This window comes from Pleurodeles waltl, chromosome 1_2, assembly GCF_031143425.1.
Source record: "Pleurodeles waltl isolate 20211129_DDA chromosome 1_2, aPleWal1.hap1.20221129, whole genome shotgun sequence".
NCBI lineage: Eukaryota > Metazoa > Chordata > Amphibia > Caudata > Salamandridae > Pleurodeles > Pleurodeles waltl.
In genome coordinates, this window is record NC_090437.1 from 750,216,319 (window position 1) to 750,229,169 (window position 12,851).

A 12,851-nucleotide genomic window follows, 5' to 3' on the forward strand; every position below is an offset into this window, starting at 1 on the left:
GTGCCATGCCAACCTCCCACTGCCTGTGGCATAGGTAAGTCACCCCTCTAGTAGGCCTTACAGCCCTAAGGCAGGGTGCACTATACCACAGGTGAGGGCATATGTGCATGAGCACTATGCCCCTACAGTGTCTAAGCAAAACCTTAGACATTGTAAGTGCAGGGTAGCCATAAGAGTATATGGGCTGGGAGTCTGTCAAAAACGAACTCCACAGCTCCATAATGGCTACACTGAATACTGGGAAGTTTAGTATCAAACTTCTCAGAATAATAAACCCACACTGATGCCAGTGTTGGATTTATAAAAAAATGCACACAGAGGGCATCTTAGAGATACCCCCTGTATTTTACCCAATTGTTCAGTGCAGGACTGACTGGTCTGTGCCAGCCTGCTGCTGAGAGACGAGTGTCTGACCTCATGCGGTGAGAGCCTTTGTGTTCTCTGAGGACAGAAACAAAGCCTGCCCTGGGTGGAGGTGCTTCACACCTCCCCCCTGCAGGAACTGTAACACCTAGCAGTGAGCTTCAAAGGCTCAAGCTTCGTGTTACAATGCCCCAGGGCACTCCAGCTAGTGGAGATGCCCGCCTCCTGGACCCAGCCCCCACTTTTGGCGGCAAGTCCAGGAGAGATAATGAGAAAAACAAGGAGGAGTCACTGGCCAGTCAGGACAGCCCCTAAGGTGTCCTGAGCTGAGGTGACTCTAACTTTTAGAAATCCTCCATCTTGCAGATGGAGGATTCCCCCAATAGGATTAGGGATGTGACCCCCTCCCCTTGGGAGGAGGCACAAAGAGGGTGTACCCACCCTCAGGGCTAGTAGCCATTGGCTACTAACCCCCCAGACCTAAACACGCCCTTAAATTTAGTATTTAAGGGCTACCCTGAACCCTAGAAAATTAGATTCCTGCAACTACAAGAAGAAGGACTGCCTAGCTGAAAACCCCTGCAGAGGAAGACCAGAAGACAACAACTGCCTTGGCTCCAGAAACTCACCGGCCTGTCTCCTGCCTTCCAAAGAACTCTGCTCCAGCGACGCCTTCCAAAGGGACCAGCGACCTCTGAATCCTCTGAGGACTGCCCTGCTTCGACGACGACAAGAAACTCCCGAGGACAGCGGACCTGCTCCAAAAAGACTGCAACTTTATCCAAAGGAGCAGCTTTAAAGAACCCTGCAATCTCCCCGCAAGAAGCGTGAGACTTGCAACACTGCACCCGGCGACCCCGACTCGGCTGGTGGAGAACCAACACCTCAGGGAGGACCCCCGGACTACTCTACGACTGTGAGTACCAAAACCTGTCCCCACTGAGCCCCCACAGCGCCGCCTGCAGAGGGAAACCCGAGGCTTCCCCTGACCGCGACTCTCTAAAACCTAAGTCCCGACGCCTGGAAGAGACCCTGCACCCGCAGCCCCCAGGACCTGAAGGACCGGACTTTCACTGCAGAAGTGACCCCCAGGAGTCCCTCTCCCTTGCCTAAGTGGAGGTTTCCCCGAGGAAGCCCCCCCCTTACCTGCCTGCAGCGCTGAAGAGATCCCTTGATCTCTCATTGACTTCCATTGCGAACCCGACGCTTGTTCTAACGCTGCACCCGGCCGCCCCCGCGCCGCTGAGGGTGAAATTTCTGTGTGGGCTTGTGTCCCCCCCCGGTGCCCTACAAAACCCCCCTGGTCTGCCCTCCGAAGACGCGGGTACTTACCTGCTGGCAGACTGGAACCGGGGCACCCCCTTCTCTCCATTGAAGCCTATGCGTTTTGGGCACCACTTTGAACTCTGCACCTGACCGGCCCTGAGCTGCTGGTGTGGTAACTTTGGGGTTGCTCTGAACCCCCAACGGTGGGCTACCTTGGACCAAGAACTGAACCCTGTAAGTGTCTTACTTACCTGGTAAAACTAACAAAAACTTACCTCCCCCAGGAACTGTGAAAATTGCACTAAGTGTCCACTTTTGAAATAGCTATTTGTGAATAACTTGAAAAGTATACATGCAATTGAAATGATTCAAAGTTCCTAATGTACTTACCTGCAATACCTTTCAAACAAGATATTACATGTTAAATTTGAACCTGTGGTTCTTAAAATAAACTAAGAAAATATATTTTTCTATACAAAACCTATTGGCTGGATTTGTTTCTGAGTGTGTGTACCTCATTTATTGTCTATGTGTATGTACAACAAATGCTTAACACTACTCCTTGGATAAGCCTACTGCTCGACCACACTACCACAAAATAGAGCATTAGTATTATCTCTTTTTACCACTATTTTACCTCTAAGGGGAACCCTTGGACTCTGTGCATGCTATTCCTTACTTTGAAATAGCACATACAGAGCCAACTTCCTACAGTAGGTGTGTGTGAGATTCCCTGACAGGACTGGTAAACATGAACATGTTTGCATAATTTCAGAACTGAACCTCCTCCAAATGAACTGGCTCTTCATGCACAGGTAAACCGTTCTTGAGCTTGAGTCACTTACTGTTCAGACAACCAAAGATTTGTATCTCATTCTCAAACTTTTAAACATAAATTTTTCTATTCTGAGCAGCAGCATTGCCAGTGGCTCAAAGTCTTGTGCAGAATCATTTGCCTACGCCTCAAAACCTGAAAGTGCTTTAAAGATTCAGTCCTGGTGAACACTTATAGGAAATTTGCAAGCCATCCAGCCTCTGCAATGGGCATGCCACAGGATAGGAGTGGAAAGAGAGTACATGCACAGTAGAGAATTGCATATACTAATGTTGTTGCGTTCTTGATGATTTTACTTGAGCCAGTGGGAGCATACTGATCAGCCAACAGCATTCATTTCTGATAGCAGGCAGAAAGAGGCAGCAGTGGCCATGATTATTGAATAAAACATAGCTCCAGGTCAGTGTACCAGTGCATCACTCTGTGGGGTTGACAAAGGAAAGCACTTTCAGACCATAATCACAGAGGGGCAGAAGTTGGTTCAGTTTGGTTGTAGTGGTGAGCCACAGTCACAATTGTATGTCATACCTTCCGGCAAAAAGACTTTTATAATTAATAATACTTTGCCAGTGGATTAAACATGAAGTGGTGGCAGTGAGGGTTATGGCAGGATCACGGGACAAACCACTTTTCGGAAGTTACAATCTGAATGCCAGGAGCAAGAAATGGAGTATACATAAGCAGCATCGTTAAGAGCATTGGTCACCTTGTAGAAGCCAAAATAATGGGCGTGATAGTTAATTGTTCCTAATAAGTTGTGAAATGTCATTTAAAGTAAATATTTTCTGAATGCACAAATTATTGAGGCTTAGTGCTTTTAATTTGCATTCAGTTCCAAATACCAACTATTACAAATTGGCAGTTCCCAGAGAACCTAGGTAAGAAGTAAATTATTGTGGAAAAGGGGTTCCATTTGTCAAGACAATAGTACTTTTCTTGGAATGGGAGGTTGAGTCTCATGCCATGCAGATTCTAGGTGCAATTTAAAACTATGATATAAACTGAAGGACCATAATATAATGGGGAGATGATATAATTAAATGGAGTCCACAGTTATTTTGCAATGAAATATCATCTTAGTATGTAGAACTACTATGATGGCAATTCATGAAGAATAAAACACACATCAACACAATCTATCATGCTTTGATTATGAGACCTACTTGGAGGCGTCGTGTTTTTTTAACCAGCTAATTACTTTTCTCTTTACTTTCTCACATGAGCCCTCAAACATCCTCAGGCGATCAGACTACCTCATTCACACCTACTTTTAAAACCCTGGGCCAGGTTTAGAGTTTACTGTACAAACAATTGGTTCTGTCAGCAAGGTATGCAGTTATTCGTATACTGAGTTCTTACATGATTAAATGCCAGACACGGATAGCAACAAATAATGATAGAAAAGAAAAAACATGAAGGTCCAGACAACTAAATTACTGAGAAGGGTGTATATTTAGCAGATACAATGTACAGTACATTCTCAATACTGTGCATATTTAGTTGAAACAATCCTGTGGCACTGATTTTAAAAAGAGGAAGATAAAACAGCTTAAAGGAACTCCACATATGAACACAAAAGAGAGATTGGAAAGGCTAAAGCAAGTTACTATGCGGATGGCATCCTGGTGGCCCCTAATAAAGCGAAAAAGCATTTGACATTATGTGTAATATCTCTAATCCGGTGTGCGTGAGCCAAGCAGAAACTCCCTCTCAGGAGCTCTGTGATTAACTCTTATTTTTTGAGGACAAGATCTGTAAGACCTTGGAGACTATTGGTAAGCCTCATCTGCCAAATGTCCCCAGATCAGAGTCCGCTCTCCCTATTAGTAAGGATATACGCCTCAGCCTGAGAATAAGTTGGACCGGTTTGAACCCCTGAAGGGGAGGATCTCTTTTACACCAGTATAATGTCTACCTCTTCCGTCTCTCCTCTCGACCCTTTACCTCACAGGGTCTGGTAAGAATTAGCGGATGAACTTTTTCCACTGCTAATTCAACTCTTCAGTCAGTTACTTGAATCTGGCATTGGCTCTTTAGCCTGGAAGAAGGCAGTAGTAACTCCTATGTTAAAAAAGCCTTCCCTGGACAAGGTGTCCTGAATAACCTTAGGCCCCGTTCTTATCTGCCATTTCCAGTCAAAATCCTGGAACATTTTGTCTGCCGGTAACCGTCTCAATTTTTGGAGGACAGTTTTATCCTTGGAGGAGAGCAATTCGTTTTTAGGCTGAATCATGACATAGAATCAACCTTGCATATGGCACTGGATGAACTTAGAATGCGGACTGATGGAGGCCAATCTGCCATCCTGTCCTTTTAGATCTCTCAGCTGCATTTGATGCGGTGAACCACAGTACGCTCTTGGGCCAGCTTGCTTTGACTTTATCTGAACGCTCTCAGGCAGTTGCTCTTTCCCCCACTGCTCCGACTTTAAGAACTTGGATCACGGAGTTCTGCATGGCTCAGCTTTGAGTCCAGTCTTATTCAAAATTTACCGGAGACCTCTGATCACTCATATTAAATCCCATAATTTTAGTGTGTGAACAATGCAGCCGACACACAGTTAATTTTGTCTCTTAACAACGGTCAATCGGCATGTCACTGCTTTTCATAGCTGTATGAATGATGTCATCAGCTGGCTCAACCTTATTTCCCTTAAATTTAAGGGGGATAAAACTGAGCTCATATGTTGTTCTGCAAGCAAAGTTCTGGCCTTCTGATGTAGAGTTAACCTTTTCAGATTCTGTTTGTAACCTAGGCATTCCATGTGACAACAAGCTGTCCATGGAAAGACATGTGAATAAATTAGCAGGCACCTGTTTTTCACTACTTCAAGGTCTCCGGAAGATTCTCCCACTGATGCCTCCTACTGTTAAAACACTCATTGTTCGCAGTGTTAATTTGAAGAGAATGGATTATTGTAATGCACTTTTGTTAGGTGCACAAGAGTACCTTTTGAATAGACTGTCAGAGTCCAGGTCACTGCTACCAAGTTGGCTTTAAACAGACCCAGGAGGTCATCTGCCTATATGGTGTTGAAAGATCTGCACTGGCTTCTGTTTTGTCAGCACATAGTATTTAAAACTATTTGTATTGTTTTTGAAGCCCTTCAGGGAAGTGGACCAGTGCAATTACAAAACAGACTTAAAAGATACTACCCAGGGAGATGTCTTCGTTCTGCCACCGCCAAGCTTTTATGCATTCCAAAAGTCAGGAAGACCAGACATGGCAGACGTGCCTTTATGGTCCGACCAGCCCAAATCTGGAATCAGCTTCCTGGTCCGCCAGGGATTTGATGGGACCAGGAAGCTGATTCCAGATTTGGGCTGATCTGCCCTCTTGCAATTCAGAAAAGCTCTGAAAACTTGACTCTTTCCATAGTAATGTCAGCTTACACTGGAGCATTTTATATATTGCAGCATCTTTATCTCTGATATAATCTCAGTTGCAGGTTTTTCCTTTATCCCCTTGCTTCTCCCCTCTTTATGTCCTGATGGGGCTTTCTTTCAGTGCCAGGATACCTGAAATAAATGAAATATCAATTTCCTTTCCAGTACCCCCTGCCTCTCTCCTATTCTTTTCCCTTCAGTTTTTTGCCACCTGATCCTTCCTTCTCCCTCCCAGGACCTACTTAATGTAGGCAACATCGCAGGAGCACGACAGCCGCGCACAGCAGCTGCACCAAAGGCAAGTCTATCTGCACCCGACCACAGCCAGCGCCAGGAACTCTGGATCTCCAATCAAGCACAATTACACTGCCGCGGAGCTCCGAGTCAGATGAGCCCGATCCCAGGAGCATCAACAACAATAACTGCTGCCTCCCATCGCCATGCAACACCAGAGAACCTCTCTCTTGCCAGCACCAGTGCTTCACCTGCAACACTAAAGCAAGCAACAATATCAGAGGCATCGCAAACACAACTGCGTCCACCACGCCAAGAGACACCGCTGCAGCACAAGTCCAGTGCATCCTACTGAACTCAAAATCGGTTGACAATCAAGCCACGGGGATCTGGGACACTATTTCCTCCATCACACCGGATGTCATCTTCCTCACGGTGACTTGGTTGAACCCTGCATCTGTGCTGGACATCACCATTGCCACCCCAGAAGGCTACAAGATAACACACTGGGACCGAACTAACAAGCACAGAGGACTAGCCATCATCTACAAGGACACCATGTGCTGCACAACCTCCTCAAACGACTCAACCCTGATAATGGAGCACCTCAACTTCCAACTCCACACAGACAGAAAAAGTACTACCAGAGGTTCCAACTTCTGGAAGCCATCCCTGACCTCATTGCCCCAATCACTATTGACTCAAAGCACTACATCTTCCTAGTAGATCTTTTCTTCCACCTCAATGACCTCAGCGACACAAACACAACTGACCTCCTGGAAAGCATGTTCAACATCAGCCTCAAGCAAATCGTCACCAACCCCATCCACATCGCAGGATCCACACTCAACCCTATCTTCCCATCCAGTGACAGAGCCAAGTACAACCATGTCTCACAGATAACCTGGACTGACCACTACAGCATCCACTTTGCAATCTCAGGACCAAACAACAAGGGGCCATCCCCCCATCTCCATGCACAGAAACTGGAAAACAAATATCAGAAGATCAGTGGAACAACGTTCTCAACTCCCATTTCCCTGGCACAACATCCAACGCAGAATAGGCGGCGAGGAACTTCACCTAGTGGATAACAGAATGTGCCATCACAAACACCCCTGCCAAGCCAGCCAAATCCAAAGGACCTGCCTGAAGAGCCAGCTGGTTCACTGCAGAACTGTAATCCACCAAACACAACTGCCTGCAACTAGAAAGGAAGTGGTGCACCTGGAAAGAGACAGGAGACCATACGACCTTAAAGACAGAACTCAACCAGTACCACCGCCTCCTGAATGAAACAAAAAGGAACACCCTAGCAGACCAGCCAGTGCAGATAACAACAAGGTTTTGTTCGCCATCATGAAGGAGTTCTCCAACCCCACAGCTGCCGAGCACCACTGTATTCCTTCTCAAGTATGGTGACACACCCTGGTGGACTTCTTCCATGACAAGATCTCAGCCATCTACAAAAACCTCAAACACCAACACCCCAGCAAAGACAGCATCAACCTGCCCACACCCACGAACACAAACCCCGAACACCTGCTCACCCACTTTGACCCTCTCACCACTCAAGCCACCGTCTCCATCATGAACTCCGTGCACTAGGGAGCTTCCATGGACCCCTGGCCCCACCTATTGGCGACAAACTCAAAGTCCTGAACACCTCCATCACCTCAGCCTCCTTCCCTGAGGACTTGAAACCATCAGAAGTGAGAGCCCTCCTGAAGAAACCATCTGCTGACCCAGCAGAACCGAAAAACTAGCAACCCATCCCCCTGCTTCCCTTTCCGGCGAAGGTTCCAGAGAAAGCAATCAACCAGCAACTGACCGAACATCTGGAAAACAACAACCTCCTGGACCCCGCTCAGTTCAGATTCCGAGCCAACCACTGCACTGAAACAACCCTGAACGCAGCCACAGATGACATCGGGGCCCTCCTAGACCACAGCGAAACAGCAGCCTTCATCCTCCTGGACCTGTCAGCTGCCTTAGATACTGTCTCCCACCATATCTTGATCAGCAGACTCCACCACATCAGAATCCAAAGATGTGCCCACAAATGGATCGCCTCAGACCTCATTGGAAGAACCCAGAGGATCCGTCTTCCACCATTCACCTTGAAACCCAAGATCATCATTAACGGCATCCCCATGGCTTATCCCTTAGCCCCACATTTTTCAAAACATACATGACCCCATCTGGGCAACACCGTCAGATTGCCCGGACTCAACATCATTGTCTGTCGACGACACCCAAATGATCATCTTGCTGTCAGAAAACTAATTCGCTGCCAGTGCCATCTTCCACAGATGTATGGTGCATGTCGCTGACTGGATGAAGGACAACTGTCCCAAGCTCAACATGGACAAGACGGAAGTCTTCATCTTCTGGAACAACACCCTGCTGAATTTGCCAGCAAACCTCGGCATCATCTTGGACAGCAAGCCATCTATGAAGAAACCGGTAAACACAGTCTTCTTCCACACCCTACAGATGCTCTGCAAGATCTTCAGGTTGTTCCCAATCAACACCAGGAGGACTGTCTTGCAGGCCCTCATAACCAGCAGGCTGGACTACAGGAACACACACTACGTAGGGATCACCACACACCATCTGAAGAGAGTACAGACAATACATATCTCAGCAAGACTAATCCTCAACCTCATTTGGGCCCACATCACAGCCCACCTCAAGAAGCTACACTGGCTTCTGATCCAGGAGAGATGGTAATCCAAGATGTTCACCAACGCATACAAAGCCCTACACAGCAAAGGACCAGCATACATCAACAAACGCAAAAACTTCCACCCACCGACCAGACACCTACAATCCACCACACTATCCCCCTAGCAGCCAAGGCATGCAACGACCTGCCCTGCACCTCAGGACTGCATCATCGGTCTGGTAATTCAGAAAAGGACTCAAGGCCTGACTGTTCAAGTAAGGAGATATCCACCTGCAGTGAACTACTCCAACGCCTTGAGGCACTCACCGTGATTTGCTGCTCTTTACATGTCCTTGATTGATTGATTGTTTGAGTTTAAATCTTCAGCGAGCCTGTTCAACATGTTCAAATCTGTAATCTCTCATTGGTGGGCTACGTTCATCAGTACTTAATTTGCCCAGAACCTGGAATTGATTAGTGTAGGCTGAGTATTAAATCATCAACATTTTGACCCTCTTAGGACGTGTGCTTTCTCCACATCATAGCAGGTCTTAATCAGGACTGAATATAGAACAACCTGTGTGTTAAAATGTGTCAAGTGTAAATAACTACTAACAAACAGCATAAACTGAGATATATAGTGTCCAACTATATACATGGTAACCTGTTACTTCCAAACAAGGGGACTGCTTGTTTTTGGCATTTTGGCTTTTTATATCTGTTAGCTATGAAAAGAAAAAGAAGTTATTAAAGTTCCACCTAACGCTATTAAAGTTCCACCTTGTCCAAAAGTAAAAGTTAAGATAATTCTTGGGAATTCCCCAAAATTCAATTCTTCAAAGAACAGCAATACTTCAGCTAGCTCTACAGTGTTGCTTATGCAGAGGTCAGCAGTGTGCTACAGCTAATGATGCCTATGGCTAATATTTATTTTTAAATTGCTTTCTTGTATTCTACTCTAAGTAAGAAATCCAAGAAATCCTATGAAACTACTTGTTAACTTTATGCTGGTCTTAAAGCATGTAGAGCGCTCTGTTGCCTTTTGGCTTGGTTTGCCCAGTGAAATACCATGTACATACAAATACAGCTAAGGTCACAACCAATTAGACCAGTTAAGTTATTTATCCTTTTGAAGTAGTGCTTTTGGAAGGTTTTCTTGAAGGGCACAGTGTAAGTTGAAATTACAGTATAAAGAGAGAAGCTCTGCTACTTGTTTTTTTCATACATACCAATAACTCCGTGCTTTGTACAGGTAGATTTCAACCTATTAAGTTTAAAACTAGTTATGAAATGGAAAAAAAAACTATAACATTTTTCCTATGTCAACCATGTTTTATCTTTTAGTGTATGACATAGATACTGTTAGCCTCATAGGTTCATTTAGAAGTCAAGTTTACACATTTCTGGAAAATACAACATGGAAGTGCATGTGTCTTTGAATTTTGTAATTAGATTTCCAGTGATCCAGGAACATTGTGGTCATTCTACCCCAATTATCTTTCATTTTCTTTATATTCACATTCCATTGCATGATACATTCATATACAAACTGTTGTTAAGCTTTTGAATGTGCTGAACATCTAGTGATATATTTACCTTTCTTCCTCTCACCCTTTTTTCTTTTAGTAGAAGATGAGCAAGTCTCTGCCGTCTGAGGAATGGGGTGTTTTCAGATCCAGACTGAGCCACCGTATGAGGATAGCACAAGAAGTGGACCCGTCTCTGAACATAGGAGCCTTGGAGAAAGGATGGTGGACCCATTTGCCTCCTTCCCTGCCTTAAAGCAGCATGGGGCTTCTTCTCTCCCTCCCTCGCATGTGAAATACTGTGAAGAAATCACCCTGGCACTTTTTAAAAACTGTGTTGCTTGAAATGCACAGCGGTCTCCGAGCTCCTACTGTTGCTGTCTGCCACCTCAAGCACTCTCATTCCAAACTCCAAGATCATCCAGTCATGATGGTTATTTCTGGCTGCTGTGCTTCTCAATGCCTGCAAGGTTTTTTAAACTTTCTTTTAGATTTGTTTCGCAGTGCTAGCACTTTGTCATACTTCATCTGTGTAAGCAGTCAAAATAACTTTGGGCCTTTTAGACTTTGAAGAATGCATTGAAAAGATTTGAGTACATCATGTGTGTTGCTTAGTTGGTTGGTTTGTTTACAACGCCTCTTTTTCCTATATTTGAAACTTTTGTTTTCGGAGAGCAGATCTGTTACATCTGATGAATAACAGTATTATTTCACACAATTAAGTTATGAAATGTTTTTGTTACCTATAGAACATGCATTTTTTAAGAGGATACTCGACTGGATAATATTGCAGTGAAGGCATTTTTGGGTTTATGCAGCTAGTGCTCAGCTATTGGTTTTGACCTAATCATGCTGGCCCCTTAAAGACTTGGCATTAGCTTCAGGAGCAAACAAGCCTTTTTAAAGTGACAACAAATATCATGGTGAAAAACACCAGCCTTTTCAACGAAGGATCTTCTTGTTGAGAACAATGGAACTGTTCATGGCTTTATAGGACACTGCTTGTGCGGAGAAGGCTGACGTGTAGCAAAAACTTGCTTACAGCTGCTATGATCCTTTAACTGAAATGACTCCTCTTCCTACTCTCTATTTTTGTGTTGTCTTTGCACAGACTCCGGAAACGTGAAGGCTGCCAATCCGAGTAGTACTCAAATGTGAGGAACTTCTGGTCTTGGATTTTTTTTCCATTGAACTCAGCTGATCATATTGATCAGTAGATACAAGTATATATAGTTTCAACTTTAAAAAGTTTTAAAACATTGAGAAGAAAATACTATTTGCAGTGTTTTTTTCACTGTATCAAATGTCAGTGCTTTATTTAATTACTCTATATTCTGTAATCATGGCTTTTGTCTACCTTGCTTCTATATCACATTGTCTATTATGCATTTGTAATTTTACATGTAATATGCATTATTTGCCAGCTTTATTATCTAGGCTATGGACCTCATGTGCATATAGACAAGACAGAAACCTAGCTCTTATCACAAGTTGCAGAAATGTTATATACGCATTAAGTAATTGTAGAACCTAGGACTGCTAATCTCAGTTCGCTCTGTGATGTCAAGTGCAGAATGTACAATTAACTGGTGATTTCCTCATACTTTTGATACTACTTCTACCTGTATGTCTTTTAGAAAGACATTGGTGGAGTCTGTATCCCTTTTGTATTTTTAATACAATAATTGTACATATTGGTTATATTTTTGTTGAAGATGGTAGAAATGTACTATGTTTATGCTTCTACAGCCAGTTTGTACAGAGCTGGAAAATAAATAAATATAACAAAATATTTTGGTGGCCTTATGTTTTTTTGTGTAGATCAGTGTATAAATGTTGCTCATTTTTCTTGTACAATAAAATTTAGTAGGTATGGTTTAAGACTTGTAGTATGACATTTGAAAATAAATAAACCATTAATGGTGTGTGAATGGAATAATCATTTCTTTTCAACATGTGGCACATCCAAGAAGCAAGTAGACTGTTGTAGAAGATATTGACTTTCATACTTTTTCCTTTAGCTGTTAGTATTTTGTCTCAACCAAACCATTCCTTTTTGAATCCTTGATTTTTAAAAAAGTTTTTTTGCTGCGCGTTATTGACCTTGTGTAATCTCAAAACCTCATTATTCTGCGAAGCTGCAGAGACCACAGATCCCAGCTATGAAATGGAATGTTCTTCTTGATCTGTCATATGCACAGCTGCTCCCTTTCACCAGTAATGAAACTTGTACTTTATTTGGGATCTTGAAGCCTGGGGGTCTTTGTTTAAACACAATCAAAGATGGCTGAGCCTAAATCTATACATATAATTTAATGACTAATATTTGCAAGGGTTTCAAGCACATTCTTAATGCGTTCCTTTTTTATGTACCTGTGCTCCCCCGACTTTCTCCACTATAACACGAGAACTAACACTGAGTAAGCACCTCTCTATCCTGATGCTGTGGCAATTTTCAGAAACAGTGATACAACATGGAAATTGTTTTGGGTGTATATGGCCATTTTGATGCAAGTTAAATCCCTATTTTAAAAGGCAAAATACGTGTGATGTTAATCTTTGGCACACATTTT

The 12,851-nt window shown here is 43.8% G+C and overlaps 1 protein-coding gene across 33 annotated transcripts in view; it reads left to right on the forward strand.

Moving 5' to 3' along the window:
* The window catches only part of RAPGEF2 (Rap guanine nucleotide exchange factor 2), a 681,573-nt gene extending 669,505 nt beyond the window's left edge, over positions 1 to 12,068 (forward strand). For 23 of the 33 annotated variants that reach the window (XM_069243519.1, XM_069243546.1, XM_069243572.1 and 20 more), the window contains one exon: positions 10,379 to 12,068. In XM_069243519.1, the coding sequence (XP_069099620.1) occupies positions 10,379 to 10,407 (29 nt within the window). In that variant the 3' untranslated portion in view covers positions 10,408 to 12,068. The remainder of the gene's footprint in view (positions 1 to 10,378) is intronic. The other 10 variants (XM_069243480.1, XM_069243565.1, XM_069243677.1 and 7 more) reach the window with 3 other exon arrangements.
* The last annotated feature ends 783 nt before the right edge of the window (positions 12,069 to 12,851 follow it).